Consider the following 16,578-nt stretch of genomic DNA (forward strand, 5'->3'; position numbering starts at 1 on the left):
AGATGACCCTGTTTATTGTCGAGATGTATATTGATTATGATCTATGACTAGTTTATAGCACTGATGCTACATTTTGAGACAGCAACTATTCTTACTTTCTACTGTGTTGAGCCTCATGTTCTACCAGCTCATACAGTTCACACAATAAACTGCTCTAAATGTGTTTGGCGTAAAAGCATCTCTGTTGCACCCATGAGGAATGTGACTCATCCCCATCACTCCCAGATCATTTCACACCCACACTCCAGGCCACAAGGCAACTGGGATCTGACTAACATGATCTCACGTGCACACCTGCATTCACACACACACACAAACATGTATAACAAACACAGTTCCTAGTGTTGCCACCCAAAAACCTCTTCCCCAAGGGGGTAAGATTTGGCCTACTTCTGTTCTAAAAGGATTCAACCCCCCTTTCCTCCCCCCCATCATTCATTTATGAAACATCTATTCTAGTGAGTAACTGAGTAGCACTGCTTGTGTGTACCAGGTGCTTTTTTCCACTGCCCAAGCTGAGTGGTGAACACAACTCTGCTAAAGCCACAAAAAGACTAAACAAACCAGTGTGATTTGTTGTCTATAACTATGAGTTACTGTATATGTTATAGCTAAACTCAAATCTGCTGCCATGACATTCTTTTTTCTCTTATATTAATGTAGATACTTCTTGAGCACTGAGGATGGTCCAAAGCGAAGACATTTGTACAGGTAATGGCTGTTATCTGTATTATGTTACCAGCAGCTGTTGTTTTGAAAGTGTAACCATTTGGATTTTAAAAAGTCTCCAAAAAGTTAAATGTCCTCTTCTTTGTTTCCATAGTGCAGACACCTTTGGTTCATTCAACCGTCGCTGTCTGTCATGCGCCTTGTCCGACAGCTGTGGCTACATCAGCGGCTCCTTTAGCCACAACATGAGCTATTTCCTGCTCAATTGCGAAGGTAGCTAACACAGTATATTTGACTCATGTCCCCCTCCTTTTTGAACTCTATCTATCCCTCTTTGTCCTACTTATCCACTTTATGTAGACACAAAGGGCTCTATTTTAACAATGACGTTATAAAGTACTTGTGCGCAGGGTCAAAGATGATGAATCCAAGCACACCTGCTACTTTAATAACAGCACAGCATGCATTGAGCAAGGGTCACCTAGTACAAGTTGAATGTACCAATCAGAGGGGTGTGGTGATTAATCATTATCCTCTCAGCCAGTCTCATCACTCATTTCATACCTTTTTACAAACCATGATGAAAATGGCTCACCAAGAGCAAATAATATCAGCCAATCAGTTTGACATGCACAGAAGTTTCTGGCATAGTTTTGCAGCACTGGCTTTGGCAATTTTTAAACTAGAGGCTGCAGTTCACATATCCGTCCTGAAGGATACCAACAGGTGAGGATGTTAGATACAGATAAATCACTCTAATCTGTATCTTAATACAGACTGTCTTACTGACATCCTTATATTTCTGATGTCAATTTAAATGTGTATACTGCAGTTGTGTTATTCATATCATTTACTTAAGTAAACGTAGCATTGCTACACTATAGAATTATAGAAAGTATTAGTAACAAAATCTACTTAAAAGATCAAAAGTAAAAGAGCTGATTATGCAGAATAGCACCTATGAATGTCATATTATTATAGTTCTGGGTTATAATTATTGATGCATTAACGTGTAAGTGGCATTTTAATGTTGTAGTTAGTCGAGTTAGAGCTAATTTTAAATGCTTCATTGACTGTTGTGTAGTTTAATCTATAACAACGCATCATATTTTATAAGATAATCATATGTTTTGTTTGTAAGATCTTAATTTTTGGGGGAAAAAATAGCAGTAACTATAACTGGTAAATGTAATGGAAAGTACATTTCCCTCTGAAATGTAGTGCAGTAAAAGGTTGTTACCATAAAATGGAAATACTTAAGTAAAGTACGTGTATGTTAAAGTTGTACTTAGGTACAGTACTTGACCAGATGTATTTAGTTACTACTACTACTTTCCAGAATTATTCTGAAGTTTATGCATATTTCTGTCAAGTATTTTGTCTGCACTTGCTGGTAGAATCACATGCTTAAAATAGACCAGATCTTTGTGTGTCTATTCCCCAGTTTTTACTAAAACAAATGCACTCCCATCTTGTTGTGCCTCTCCTTCCACCTTTGATCCATATATGCTGTGCTGGGCATGACAATACCAAAAGATCAGAAAAACCTCAAAATGTCATAGTGCTGTCTTCTCGCTGCCGCAAAAATAGAGCCCAAAAGATTAAAAAGATGAATGTTTCTGTGATTTCAGTCTGACTTGAACCCTCGCAGCTTCAATATTTAATCACTGATCCAACACTTTTGTGTCAGTCACCTCTGAACCTCACTAAGTGATCATCACTGAACTCAGATCCAACAGGGAATGACTATAATGCCATCAAACCCTCTCTGCAGCCCCCAGAAATCACTGATAGTCAATGGTCCTGCACCTCATACATTTGAAATCCGCCTCTGTCCTCACAGCCTGCCTAGAATTTATGTGATGAGCCTATGATATCATTACCATGAGGAGAGAGAGTGGGAGGGAAAAAAGGACAGAGTGAGCGAGCGGCTTGTGTACTTTCCACCATACACAACCACAATGTTCCTGTACTGTGTTTCTCAATTTGCTAAGTGCATCAATCACTTCATTTGCTGTTCCTTCTCCCTCCGATTTGAGGTTTTAGGGCTTTATTATGAGGGACTCAGTTGGTGGCCTAGATATGGAAGCTATTGCATTACATAAATCGAATTACCTCTTTGTATGACAGACAAAAGATCTGGGACATCTCTCTATGGGGTTTTTTTTGCTCCCTATTGTTTGCAGTCACTGGAGGAGACTTTGTTTTTTGGTTGTGTCTGTGTTTATCATCAAATGCACAATGATGTCAAACACATCATTGTACCTTGTAAAAATGTAACCCAACTGATGTCTGTGAAATGAAAACAATGGCTAGTAAAACAGAGCCTCCACATGTCATGGTCAAATATAAAAGTACACAACTGTGACGGTCTGGTGATGTGATCCAACCCCACTTTTTAAACTTTCTAATTGTCTCTTTAGGGCGGGATATCCCATTTGTAGCCGTTTACAAGACACAGAGAGACGGAGAAAGTGAGACGCAAGACAGAGAGAGTGAGTATTTCAAGTCCAATTCACAGATTTGCATTTACAAGACTCTTAATTATGTTAAAGACATTACAAGTGACCTTGTAGGCAGTAGCATAATAGCTACATTGAAAATGACCTTGTCAAGAGGGGACAGAAGTGTTTCCGTTGCAGTGCAGAACGACCGCCTTTGTCACTGTTTATCTACAAGCCAAGTCCAGCATGATGGCAGTAATCACATTACTCCTCACAATGGATGTCCTCATTAAATTATGACCTGCCTAACGGCTATATCAGCATATTGTAATTTGATTACTACAGTGTGCTTGTGTGTGCCAGTCAGTGTCATCTTTTACCAATATGATGTTCCTGTCCTGACTATGTTGAACGCAGTCTGTAAGTGCTGCAATGAAATTTTAGTACTGTAAATTATTTGATGTATTCAACTGTTTTCAACAGTATTTTTATTAAGTGCAATAATGTTTCCCAAATGTTCACCTACCAAACTGGTGAGTTTACTGTTTTCTTATAAGGCTTTTCTATGCTGACAGATCTAAAATTCTATTGTTATCAACATGACTGACTTTCATGAAGTATGCAAAGCATCGTCATAGCAATGCAATCAGGATGCCATAATTATTAACAAGGCTAAGAGTCTCCAGCTACAGTAGCAGCTCTGTTGAGCTCATGCTGATGTTGAGCAGTTATTATGTTAACTATGTTCACCTGCTAACCATATTTGTGTTGTCATTTTGAGCATGTTAGTATGCTTATGTTTGCACTAAACACAAATTACAGCTGTGGCTGATGGGAATTTTGCAAGTATTTAGTCATAAACTAAAGTACAAATTTGGATCTGATGACTGTGCTAGGTGAGAAGTCAAGGCATCACAAAAGTCATTGGAATTTAACGCGAACAGGGGAACATGAATATCTGACCCAAATTCCATGGCAATCCATCCAATAGTTGGAGTTTAGTCTGGACCAAAATAGGGGACCGGCCGACATTGCCATTCCTAGAGCCTGCTCATGTGAACAATAAAAATGTCTTGTTTTAGTGCTTTCAGGATATGAGGCCATTACAGGTAAAATAACATTATGCCTTGTATGCAACTGAGACTATACACTGTGCAGTGATGGAGTCAAGGTCATATCAGAAGTAGTCTATGCATGCATACAGAAACGCACTGATTGTTGGCTCCAGGCAGAGCTCTTCTTCTCCCTTTCAGAATGTTTAATTGAAGTTTTCCTCCATCAGCCTGCCAGGTTTTATCAGAGTTTGTCAGTACAGGTAGGCCTGGCAACTGTCTGGATTTCTCCTCCTGGATGCTGCCTTTTGACCGTTTACACAAATCAATTCCAACATACAATGTTTGCTACATCCCCTTTGACTTCAGCAGTCTTGGCAACCAAGGGTAATAAGTTAGTGTTGCACAAAGCAGCTGTAGCTGTAGAATAAGTACAGCTGGTTGGTTCTCTGCTTTCAGGACAGCCTCTTGTGGCATGAAGTTCGCCTTAAGCAAATTCAGGTCAGCGTTTCAGCTGCAGTTATGTTTGTTTTTTTTCTGGTTTCATGCAGAAGGTTTTGGAGGATAAGAGATACTGATTGTGTGGAGCTGCGTTCTTGTATTTTAATGCACAGCTCCATACATATTTCTTAACCATACAATTTATCAAAAATTAATAATTTATTTTATTGCACCAGGATAACCCACTAATTATAACTATAAAACTGCCAACATCTAGCCTTGGGTATATATATATATATATATATTAAAAACAAACTATAAATCAAATTATATATATTGAGAAACACAGTACAGGAACATATTATATCACATGTCCATGTTCAGTCAATTTTCCTATCAGTAACTGTAACTTACAAAAAATTAACATGTTAATAAGGACATGTCAAAAGTAAATGAATGCAATTTAAAGTTGTTTTTTTTGATGACAGATTTGCATAAAAGAAGTGTTTGGTGATATTAAAACTTGTAAACATATTACAACATCTGATTCAAATAAATAAAATAAAAACAAGATAACTGAATTTTACTTTTGCTTTTATGATGAGAGGTATCATAACTATGACTTGGATTGTACATGTTTAAAAGGCAAGCTCTGGCCATGTTCCTGTCCAAACATTAATACAGTAAACTTTCTAAACTGCAATCTCATTGCTCTCTGCAGGTATTGCAGAAGTATATAAACTGGAGAGCAATGAGAACCTGAGGCTGACCCTGGACTCCATGCAGATGCCCACAGTGGAGTACAAGGAGATCAATATGGATGACTACAGTACGTGTCATGTGTCAGTGCCACAGTCATTAACGGACAAGTAAAGTCCATGTGTACGAATTATCTGATAGTTGATAAAGACAAACTTTCAGATAGACACAATGCAAGACATTATGGAAGTATTGAAAAAGAAACTTTTGAGTAGCAGTTTTCTTTTTCTTTCCTATCTTGTTGATCATCTTGCGACCCCTTAGGGGCTCCCAACACCCAGGCCGGGAATTTGGCTTCCTCTTCTAGCAGCTGGGGATGAGACTCTTCACTCCTACATACCTATGTGATATCACACTTCATCATTTACATTCTCCACTGACTCAAATCTGTTCTTTTTTGAGAAGCACCAAATTAATTAAATACATTGCAGATGTATTTATGAAAAATTTACTTTCAACTATAACATCCTAACTCCCATAATCCTCTTTTTTGATGAAGATGGTACAGACTCTATACTTTCATTCATGATATTTTATCATTAATTGGTAATCAAAGATAACAACAAATACATAAGGTTCAAAATATGTTTTTTTCTCAATTAATGAATTTATAGTGTATTGACTGTATGTGTTTTGGGTAACAGTTGTTTGTATCTGCATTACAGCCTTGTCGATGCAGATCCTCAAACCTGCCGGCTTCATGGAAACATCACACTATCCACTGCTCCTGCTTGTGTATGTATGAGCACGTGTTTCCACACTCGTGTACAGTACATGTGGTGCACACACACACTTACACAAAGGAAAAGTTTGTGTCCAATCGCAGTGCTGACTCATGTTCACACTTTACTCCATGCTCTATGAGGACGTGGTTGTCCTCTTCAATGGAGAGTTTCTGACAATTTTAATCAGGCATATTAATCTAAAGACGCACTGCTTTGTCCTCTACTATAGCTGGATAATAATTACACTGTGAGTCAGGAAACGTACCCTCCTGCCCACTCCGTTCTTTCATTAGCATTGCTTTCCTCAGGCGTTTAACTATCTTTTACTCTGCAGCTCAAGATTCTCCGAATTTGGCCCTTAGTCTGCACATTTCAGATACACCACATCCACAGTTCCATATGTGCTCGTTTTTAATCTAATGAAAGTGACCATGACGGCTTATCTATGAACTCTGTGCCACATTAGCCTTAGCTGAAATAAAGTTAAGTTGGAAACTTAAGGGTTTATTTCGACATCATTCACTGTGTTTAAGCAACAACAGGTCTCGAATAATCAGACAGTAAGCAGAGGGTATCTGCAATTTTCAGGCAAATGAGGGGATAATGTTGTGTACACACGGTCCTAATTTCATTTTTATTTAGATATAAGAAAAAAAATCATTGCATTGATCTGTTTGTCTTTGGTTATGTTCGTGCAGCGACGGGACACCTGGTGGCCAGATGGTGGCGGAGCAGTTTCACCTGGACTGGGCCACGGTGCTGGTGAGCAGCTTCGGTGCCATCGTGGTGCGCTGTGACGGACGAGGCAGCGGCTTCCAGGGCACCAACCTGCTGCACCGGATCCAGAAGAAGCTGGGCGTGTTCGAGGAACAGGATCAGAAAGATGCACTCAAGTATGTGATGTTTTCATCTTCAAGCTTTCCAACAACACTGACATCTATCTCGCTAAACCTTTTCTAAAAAATGTTTTTTCCAATGGCAGTATTCTGTGTCTACATGAAGCTACATATATTCCATTCAACAAATCACAATATGCCATGCAAACACTCCCTCTCATTACTTATTATGTATCTTAACTGTGAAGCACTTTGAAACTTTACTTTTAAGTCATGTTGAAGCAATAAGTTAAATTATAACTGCTAGTAGTAGTTGTATTAATAGTATGGTTGAAAGTTCCTAATAAACACAGCTGCTAAAACACATTGTATTAGCTACAGTTGCTCTGGTGAGAGTACATACACAAGTCCAAATATTAATGTTCTTTCTAACTAGAACCAATGTTTCTTTTGCAGTTTTATTTTGAAAGAGCCCTACATTGACAAAACCAGAGTTGGAGCTTTTGGAAAGGTAAGAATAGTCTCAGTGTGCACCCAAAATACTCCATTCTACTATTATCTGAATTTACACTGGTTGTTCAAAAAGTAAACAAGTCCTGCTGTTTGTTTGAATGTGCAGCTCCTCAGGCTCTGTGATAACATTTTTGTTGTACCTCAGGTGTATGGAGGCTATGTGACCAGCCTGTTGGTCAGCGGCGAGGAATCCCCTGTAAAGTGTGGCGCTGTCCTCTCACCTATCACCGACTTTGAATTATATGGTAAGTTTGTTTGCAGTGATTTTTTTTTTCAACTGTATACTCGCATACAGAAAGCTAGTCCCTGCTGTATGTAAACAAGGTATCTGTGCGTAATCATTCAGGCTCAGGCAGTGCTGTCAGAAAGTATTCAAAAGGAAAAAGATTGCAAATCTAGCACTTTTACTGGGATTTCAGTGTTATACACTATGTACTCTGTGTGTGTGTGTGTGTGTGTGTGTGTGTGAGGGGAAAGAAAGAGATGAACTTGTTAACCCTACCAGTGTGATGGTGCAGATACGTCTAGAACCCAATCATAACCGTGCCAGACAAAGTTACACCAGCCTCACCTCCGCTACCAAAGGAATAAAATGTGTGAAATGTAGAAGGCTGTGTATCGGGAGAATGAGAGACGGAGCTCTTGTAGCTGCACCGAGTCAGGAAACTGCAAATTAAGGAGGAGCTGGGCGTTGTGGTGTGACTGATTTGATTTCTCTCGCTTTGCCAGAGGGGGTGAGAGACATGCCATGACACTGTATAAGTTTGGAATTGCAAATGCAGACAGCTTCGAGACTAAAGAATATGTAGATGGGTGAATATTTGAATATGGAGAAGAAAAAAAACCTGGTAAAGTGTACGTTTTCCTTCAAAATGGCCAGAGAAAAAGGCAGAAATGACAACAATCTTGTTGACATCAAAGCAAAGTCATAATTAAAACCCTCTTTCCCCTGTAGCTTCTGCATTTTCAGAGAGATATCTTGGGCTGCCTAAACCTGATCCAAGGGCATACACAGTAAGATTTGATTGCAATTGTTCTGCTTCAAATTCCAGTTGTGATGATTGTGTATGTCATTTGATCTAATTTGTTGCTGTATGTCTCTTTACTCCTCAGATGGCAAATTTAGCACACAGAGCATCTCAGTTCATGGATAAGAAGTTTCTTATTATCCATCCAACAGCTGATGGTAGGAAAGGGATTTTCAGATTTTTAAATCTTACATGAAGCAAAAAGATGGACTCTCTGACATTTTGCGTATATCTCATTATGTTTTGCCAGAAAAAGTCCATTTCCAACATACGGCAAAATTCATCGCCCAGCTCATCAATGAAAAGGCCAACTACACCTTACAGGTATGCGGTTTCACTCCTTTGTAATTACAACGGCTGCTGATCCAGTTTCTCTGCTTGACTTTCTTCGCCTGGTTCATTTTTTCGCCAACCTTTGGGAGCTCTGTGATCATAGTGGAATCCCACAGCAGGCAGAGGATTAGTCCTCACAATGCCTTCATTCCACATAATGAGATTATGAGACCTTCTTGGGCATCCTGCATTAACGCCAGGACTAATCCAATTAAGATACAATGTACTGCAGCTGAATGTTCATTGGAGCTTATTACTGACTGATAGGGTACCAGGTTAATGAAGGTGTGCACAGTAGCCTAACAGGTTTTAGGTCAACCCCATGTAAACATGATAACTCAATTACAACATCTACGCTCATACTCCAGAAATTTAGTACAAGTCCCATTTAGAGCTTAATTAGTCAAACCAATTTTTTTTAGTCATGATTATTAAATTGAATGACTTTTGGTTAAACAAGACGGGCTCTTCAATGGGCATGTTCTGATGTTTTATAGACTAATCAATTTAATCTGTCAATTCTTAGTTTATAATTAAAATAATTTTTTGTTGCATTCCTAGACTCATTTAAAGATGCTTGACGTTCTCTGAGCTGAAATTAGTTACTGGCAGTGGTGGAAAATAATTAGCTCCACCTCAACCAACTACATCATTTAAAATGCTGCCTAAGTATAAATGCACAAGTAATTTAATATATAAGTCACAGCGGCCATTGTTCTGCATTGAGCACTTTTGCATCTAATGATGTAGTATTATTATTAAGTAAAGGTTCTGAGTACTTCCTCCACCAGTGGTTAGTGGACATGTAAATATTTTAGTTTCTCAACCATGAATTTGGAATCACCACAAAAAGTACATACTGTATAGGTGAAAACAGAGTGATTAATATTTCTAGTCTCGTGTTCTGCACTGTGTCAACTGGTGTACTCTTAATCCTTAATCCTTCATGGGGAAGCACCTTCAACATAATAAATTAAGTCTCGTTGCACACCAGGGGCCTCATTTATAATTTATATTTATAAAATCTTACTTTAATGCGGAAATGATCTTATCACTAAGCCAAGTCTAGACTTGACGCAAGTGATTTTCCTGCTGGTTATGTAGGGGTATTGCCGTTTGGGACACAAGCCTGTGGTGAACTTTGCAATAGCTTGATGAACAATGTGATAGGAATTATCTGCCAGACGCAAGGTGTTTTGAATTAAAAACAGGACGTTATATAAGGGGAAATTGCTGATTGTAAGGCAGTTGCCCTCAATTCTGAGATTTATAGATCACAGGTGCGCAAGTTACAAAAAGGCTTCTTAGAACCTGCGTCAGCAAGGTTTTTTATGCTCAGTATCTTCAGAACTGTCGGAAATGAGCTTAAGACTAAGTGCAAGTATAAATCAGGTCCCTGATCTTTAGAATTTGTTCTTTATATTTCCTGGGGTGCAAAACTTTTTACATCTAGATTCTTGAGGCTCACTCATTTGTAGTAATGACAAAACCTTCTACCTCATGTCAATAATTAATTCTTCTGTGTCTCAGATCTACCCTGATGAAGGCCACTTCATTCACAGTGAAGCAACGAGGCAGCACCTCAGCCAGTCCCTGGTGAACTTCTTTGAAGAATGCTTCAGGCTACCAGAAATAGTGTTTGAGGAGGTGCTGGAGGAGGAGAGTGAAGACGAGGGTTAGCTCGGCCTCCCGAGGCCTGCCCCAAATCCTTCCCACCCATACGTTGCACCTACCTAACCACCTCCATCCTGCCCCTGTGCCCAAGCACAACACTGGCATACAGTTGTTCACAATATGCAACGCTCATCTGTCCTTGCTCAATTTGATTTGGTTTGCATTTGGACTCCCCATGTCCGCATGCTGAACCTGAGACTGCCTTTCCAGCAGACAACGATCTACTCCTACATCCATCCTCCCATCTTCTGCCCTGAGTTCAAACCCAAAAGGCCCTCCAGAGAGCCAACAAAGACTGAAGACCTGACATGATGTTTTGGAATATACTGATTGATTTAACAGGAAGCAGTCTCCTTCACAGTAGGATGGACCAGCTCCTCAAGAGCAGTGGAGAGAAAGCATCAGCTCTCCCACAGACTTTCAAGCTGTGAGGAGAAGGAACACCTTATAGCACATAACTCATGAGCTTGTATATTAATGAAAATCAGACGCCTGGTGAAAACACTGGTTGGCAGTGTTCACAACGGGTGTCTGGAATTGTGCAGATACAGGAAATGTTACTATTTTTAAAGTTGTGAAGAACTTTCATGTTGGACTGTGGTTGTGTCTATTGTTCTTACAGTATGTAAAATAGCAGACAAACATTCACTCGGCTATTACGGATATATTTTCTTTCGGTATTCATGTTTGCCCTGATGTTGGTTTCATCTTGTAGCCTCGTTTTGTGTATTTCAGTGATGCTGACAGAATTCTCTACCATGCAAAATGTTTGGAAGAAAAAAAAAAGCCATGGGTTTCTTGATTTTGAGAGTTTTATCAAATGTTTTTAGCATTAACTTGTTTTAGTCACTGTGCCTTACTTTGTCAGAAAACATCCTGCTGTAGGATTGCATTTATGAACTAGAATGAGGCTAATTTTATAGGAATAGTTTGACACTTTGGGAAGTCAGCTTATTCACTTTAAGATTGATTCCACTCTATATCTGCCTGTTAAATGTGAAGCTACAGTCACCAGCTAGTTAGCCTGGATCTGTCCAAAGGTAGAAAAATCTGCCACCTAGCTCCTCTGAGACTCACTAGTAGTGTGTTATACTGTAACTTGTTTAATCTGTGTAGAAACTACAAGTTTTGATTTTATAACCTGGACTATTTCTTGGCCTGGAGTCTCCAGAGCCCGGCTAGCTCGTTTCCCCCTAAGCTAACCATACCATCTCCTGGATTTAAAAGGCGGATATGACAGTGGTATCAATCTTTTCATCTAACTCTCAGCAATAGAGCGAATAAGCATATTTCACAAAATGGCAGCTATTCTTTTAAATCTATAGCTTGAAATACATAATTGTTATAAGAGCTACTTTCAACACTTGATTGAGAAACTGAAGAGATTTTAAAGTTTCACACACAAAATGCTCTGGAAATATGCCCAATGACATCATTACACCAAGCTAAAATGTACAGAATCTGCATGCATCGTTGCTTAAGCAGTGTTTGTTACTGAAAGTGTTTACACTTGGCTTAAATCAGTGAATACATTGTTTAAAGTTGAAGGCAGGAGGCCATTAGCATTAGTGTTTTACCCCGAGAAATTATGCATTTGTATAGGGGGAGGATTGTCATGTCTTCATTGGACTCTGCAGCTAACACAAACGAAATTATGAATTCTGAAGGCACAAGTATAATTTTCCATTTTTTATTTGAATGGCCATTTGTGTTACATTTCAGTGCATGTTATTTGCAGCACTATCCCTGATAGCTCAGTTCCACATAGTAATTTTGACATCTTGAATGTTCCTAACTGGATTGCATAAACTACATTTCCAGTAGTATTGTGATTGAGAGCCCAGTCTCGTCAGCTTGATGTGTAAATGTTATTCAAATATCATTTTATTCAAAAAAAAAAAAAAAAGACAGAAAAAGAAACTATTACGTGAGTGTTATTTGTGCATAAAGCATTTTGGAAGTTACATTTGACTATTCATTTCTGTTCTCCTGTTGCTGTCCTTGAATTGAAAGTGGACTTTATAAATGCCAATAGCAACATCGAACTTTCTTGCCAGTGACTGAGGACTTTTTCAAGACGCTGAACTTTGTTATCCAAAGCATAGAAGGACATTAATGTCAGACTGTGGCATGAAGGTAAATGTTAGAATAAAAAACTAGACATTTTATCAGCCTTCAGTCTTTTTTGGCTCGTATGTTTTGTTGCGCTTGTGAATTTTAACGCTGTATTGATTTTTTTACCCACTGGGGGGCAGCAGAACAAGCAAGAAAATTGGCATTGTCACTGTATAAAGTTGTTACATGTTATCAAAACAATATTTATACATCTAGCAGGCACACAGCAACATTTGCATTCATTTAGAGTCATGTTTCTGCTGACCAGTTGAATCTAACACCAATATTTACTCTGCTTTGGTCACCAATAGATCCTGAGAATATTCTGGCTCTTTAGTTGTGCTAAACAAACAACGTTTACTATCTAGTTGCTAACTGTCAGTTTGCCGTTTCGTGCTGAGAAGGTAACGTAAAGCTAAAGTTTTACATTACACATAGAATTTTTTTAAAGCTGTGCTAATCAATATTTTTCCATCAACAATGGATCAAATTACTGTTAATAAATGAACATATCAAAATGTCACTATCTGCATTGTCTGTAATAGCATTTAATTACTCTCCTGTAAACCCAGCTACAGCACCCACAAAGCATGATTTGGCATTTTTTAAATCCTGCCCTCCATCAAGATTTATGTTGCATGTATAAATATATCCTACCAGTCTACCACTGGTTTAGTTGCAGATTCAACAGATGGAATGAGCAGCAAATGCAAAATCTAACCATATGCACATATACATTCAAGAGTCACGCGACTGAGACAGCCAATCAGCTTTCAAAAGGGAAAAGCACTCGGCAAACATACATCAGAATAAATCAGAAATAATATACTTGCTCAAAGCTACTCTTGGGCCCAGTGTAAACAGGATTGTAGTTGTATATCAGCGCATTGCTCTCCCCCTCCTCTGACTCAAATCTGTGTAAGTTCTTCCTGGCTGTAAGGAGAGAAATCAATGCAAGATTACACAGGCTCTATCATGCAGCTGCTGACTATTTAATTAAAGAACCAAAAACCAATTCTGTGTGCATACCTTCGTTGACAAAGAATTCAGCCATGTAGAAGGTGGTCTTGACTGCTGATGGAGAGTGTGGAACGTAAGGCCTCGTCCATTCAAATGCATTTTTCTCTGGATGCCACTGTGTGCCATAAATTGGGTAATCATGCGCTGCCGAGAGGTAAGGGAAGAGAAAGTACTCATTAAAAAAAGTTCTCTTCAGTATGATTTTGCTGTAAACTTGTACCGATGAAGTGAGCATTGTAACTACCTTCCACAGTTGACACAAACTCTATTTTTCCATCCGTATTTGTGGAGAGAACTTTGTAGAATTTCTTCAGCTCCTCATTTGTGTTATAAGTCTGACAGAAACAGACAGAGGGGTTAGTCACAATGCACCCAATTAAACTACACCCTGCTTTCTATGTTCTTAGAGAAGCCACAAGGAAATGACTGTTATGCTCATATTTCACCACAAACCACTAATATTGGTGTACTCTGGCAGTGCTGTGGCTCTTGCACTGCACTCCTTATTATACATGTTGTGGGTGACTGAAGCCTTTTCTCATTATAGTAGTAATGAATGACGTACCAACACTGCCAAACTCCACCTGTGAGAGTTTTCGGTCAGCGGCTCAGAAGCCAGATCTTCCATGAGTTCAGCTGGGAAACCTTTAAACATCCTGCTGCCTTTGGTTTCTGGAAATGGGTTATGACATTATGATCATTAATAACAAAAGTAGTTATTTCAAGATATTTAAGGTGGTTAATGTAAAGAAGGTACATTGTTTTCCTGTAAACTATAACTCTGCTGCTACAGATTGGACATGGAAACTGATCAAAATGTAATAGTCTCCTAAAATTTTGTGAAATGAGCAATAACACTAAAATGCAGATAATACTGTATTTAGTGGAGAAAATGTATGTTGATGTATGTTATATTGCTCCACCACAGATTTGACTAAGTTAACATTACAACAAAGCAAACGTGGCCTTTTAACCTTTTCAGCACATTTGTCAATCTAATTGTTATGTTTAGGTAACTCGTTAAAATGATGCATAATGTTGGAAAAATGAAAGAAATCAAGGTGAAGGTAACTGTATTCATCTATATGCTACTGATGTAAATTAAGAGCTCTCATTGATGAGTAATCAATAGTACTATATATTAAGACAAAGCCATACCATCAGTGAAGTTCAGAGGCAATGGCACACCACTTGTATTGGTATTTGACAGTACTGTCTTCCCACTCGTCAAATAGGTCAGCTGCTCAAATCCAAGACAGGTGCCCCACACAGGAAAATAGTCACCTCTCTTGTTCGCCTGAAACATCACATACAGAATTGCAGCATAAACTGGCATCAACACACTAAAACCTGGTTACCAGTATTTCACACTTTTACCTCAATAGCAAGCTCATAAAAGATTTTTGCAGCCCTTTCATAGCCAGATGAGATAATGCTGACACCTCCGCCTGGGTAAAGGATCCTGTTAGAGACACAACACACATGGACTGAGTCATGATTCGTAAAGAAACAAAAAGGTCATAAACAAAGTGTTCTTTATCTTTTTTGAAACAATACATACAGGGGGGCTGGACAAAATAAGAGGTGTTCATTCAACTCAATTTTACATGTTTTTAGGTCAATGTGTTGTCAGGCGCTTCGTGAGTTTGCCGCTTTCCACATTATAATTGTGTTTGCAATTGATGCACCAAATATTCAGCTTGCTGACTATATAGCATTTTTTTTTACCTGTGTAAGTGGATACAAAGTATTAAGTAGTAATGTTGCCTTGAAAACATGCTTACAAAAGTTGTGATTGTCATACCAGGATTGTTATATAATGCTAAGTATTATTATAATATATCTATCTATATCTAATTATTATTATAATATATCTATTATTTAACTTGTAGCTTATTTATCTGCCACTGTAATGTGTAATCAAAACGTAGAAAAATTGCATTGGGAAATACAAATACTTAATGGAATATTTGCTTCATAACAATGGCCTTAAAAATGTCCATCATGTTGAACTCAATCAACAAACAAAAACTGAGCATTATGGCCTTCTAACTGCAGTGCTTTAATGGCATCAACGTTTCTGTTGTTTTGCCCACCCCTATACATAAAGTTAATTGTTTTACTTTGTCAAAAGTCATTTATAAATGACCCCATGAATATATCTTCCCAAACATAGCATAGAGGCTTTGACTGCTAAATTGGTTACTATATTATAACACATTTACCCATTAATGGAGTTGAACAGTGTCTTATACTCCTCCAATGTCTGGTTAATCCTGTAAATGACAAGTGGGGGTTAAAGGTTTCAGTTCAAACACACAGTGTATAAACAGGCTGTTACAAACGCTCTTATGTACTGGAGGAGTGTTATATAGTTAAGTTTGTTAGATAATAACTCACATGACGGGTACAACCCTTGCCCCTGCTGACTCTAGGAACTTGACATAAGATGCAGCGATGTAAGCTGTTTGACTTGGTTTTGGTGAATAAACGTCTTGAGCCAGTACACCTTTTAAAAGAAAAACACTCAACACTTGTACGTAGTTACGTGACTCGGCACTTCTGTCTGTAAGCATGCTGTCACTTTCCAAACCAAAACAACAATAATACGGTTAGTTGGTCGGAGGCTTTAGCGCTACACTGTCATCAAAATGTAAGTTAGCTTAACTTAATGTTGCAGTAAAAAACGTGTAAATAAACTTACCAATAATGGGTCTGTCATTGCGCTTGGCTGAGGAATAAAACGGCAGACACGAAAGAGAAATGCAACATAATAACACGCTAATTTTTCTAAAACTAAAAGATAATGTAGCAAGTTTGTGCGTCGCCATTCCGCCTCCTGTTACATGGTTGGTCGCAACACTTCTGGGCAAACTTCAGAATAAAAGCCCATCGTTTGACCTCAAGTGACCTTTTTGTTTTTCCACAAATAAACGAATAATTAAACAGCAAGATGCAAACATTTTTAT

The 16,578-nt window shown here is 38.5% G+C and overlaps 2 protein-coding genes across 8 annotated transcripts in view; one reads left to right on the top strand and one right to left on the bottom strand.

Moving 5' to 3' along the window:
• Window positions 1–12,438, top strand: part of LOC122866591 (dipeptidyl aminopeptidase-like protein 6) — a 198,030-nt gene extending 185,592 nt beyond the window's left edge. For all 7 annotated transcript variants that reach the window (XM_044176432.1, XM_044176434.1, XM_044176438.1 and 4 more), the window contains 12 exons: window positions 664–711; window positions 824–942; window positions 3,093–3,164; window positions 5,328–5,435; window positions 6,031–6,100; window positions 6,789–6,983; window positions 7,383–7,437; window positions 7,585–7,684; window positions 8,395–8,453; window positions 8,553–8,625; window positions 8,718–8,791; window positions 10,331–12,438. In XM_044176432.1, the coding sequence (XP_044032367.1) occupies window positions 664–711; window positions 824–942; window positions 3,093–3,164; window positions 5,328–5,435; window positions 6,031–6,100; window positions 6,789–6,983; window positions 7,383–7,437; window positions 7,585–7,684; window positions 8,395–8,453; window positions 8,553–8,625; window positions 8,718–8,791; window positions 10,331–10,480 (1,123 nt within the window). In that variant the 3' untranslated portion in view covers window positions 10,481–12,438. The remainder of the gene's footprint in view (window positions 1–663; window positions 712–823; window positions 943–3,092; window positions 3,165–5,327; window positions 5,436–6,030; window positions 6,101–6,788; window positions 6,984–7,382; window positions 7,438–7,584; window positions 7,685–8,394; window positions 8,454–8,552; window positions 8,626–8,717; window positions 8,792–10,330) is intronic.
• Window positions 12,149–16,485, bottom strand: ggh (gamma-glutamyl hydrolase (conjugase, folylpolygammaglutamyl hydrolase)). The gene is made up of 9 exons (XM_044176439.1): window positions 16,314–16,485; window positions 16,010–16,118; window positions 15,835–15,885; window positions 14,987–15,071; window positions 14,768–14,906; window positions 14,175–14,281; window positions 13,854–13,944; window positions 13,619–13,753; window positions 12,149–13,522 (listed from the first exon to the last, which is right to left on the bottom strand). The coding sequence occupies exons 1-9, from the start codon at window positions 16,438–16,440 to the stop codon at window positions 13,404–13,406; spliced, it is 963 nt and encodes a 320-aa protein (XP_044032374.1). The 5' UTR covers window positions 16,441–16,485; the 3' UTR covers window positions 12,149–13,403.
• Window positions 16,486–16,578: the final 93 nt, after the last annotated feature.

The sequence above is a fragment of the Siniperca chuatsi genome, linkage group LG19 (assembly GCF_020085105.1).
Source record: "Siniperca chuatsi isolate FFG_IHB_CAS linkage group LG19, ASM2008510v1, whole genome shotgun sequence".
NCBI classification, from domain to species: domain Eukaryota; kingdom Metazoa; phylum Chordata; class Actinopteri; order Centrarchiformes; family Sinipercidae; genus Siniperca; species Siniperca chuatsi.

Coding starts and splice junctions, on each gene's coding strand:
- ggh (XM_044176439.1), bottom strand. CDS start 16,440: ATGGCGACGCACAAACTTGCTACATTATCTTTTAGTTTTAGAAAAATT. Junction 15,886..16,009: donor GCAAGGGTTGTACCCGTCAT/GTGAGTTATTAT, acceptor TGTCATTTACAG/GATTAACCAGACATTGGAGG. Junction 14,907..14,986: donor TTTATGAGCTTGCTATTGAG/GTAAAAGTGTGA, acceptor GTGATGTTTCAG/GCGAACAAGAGAGGTGACTA.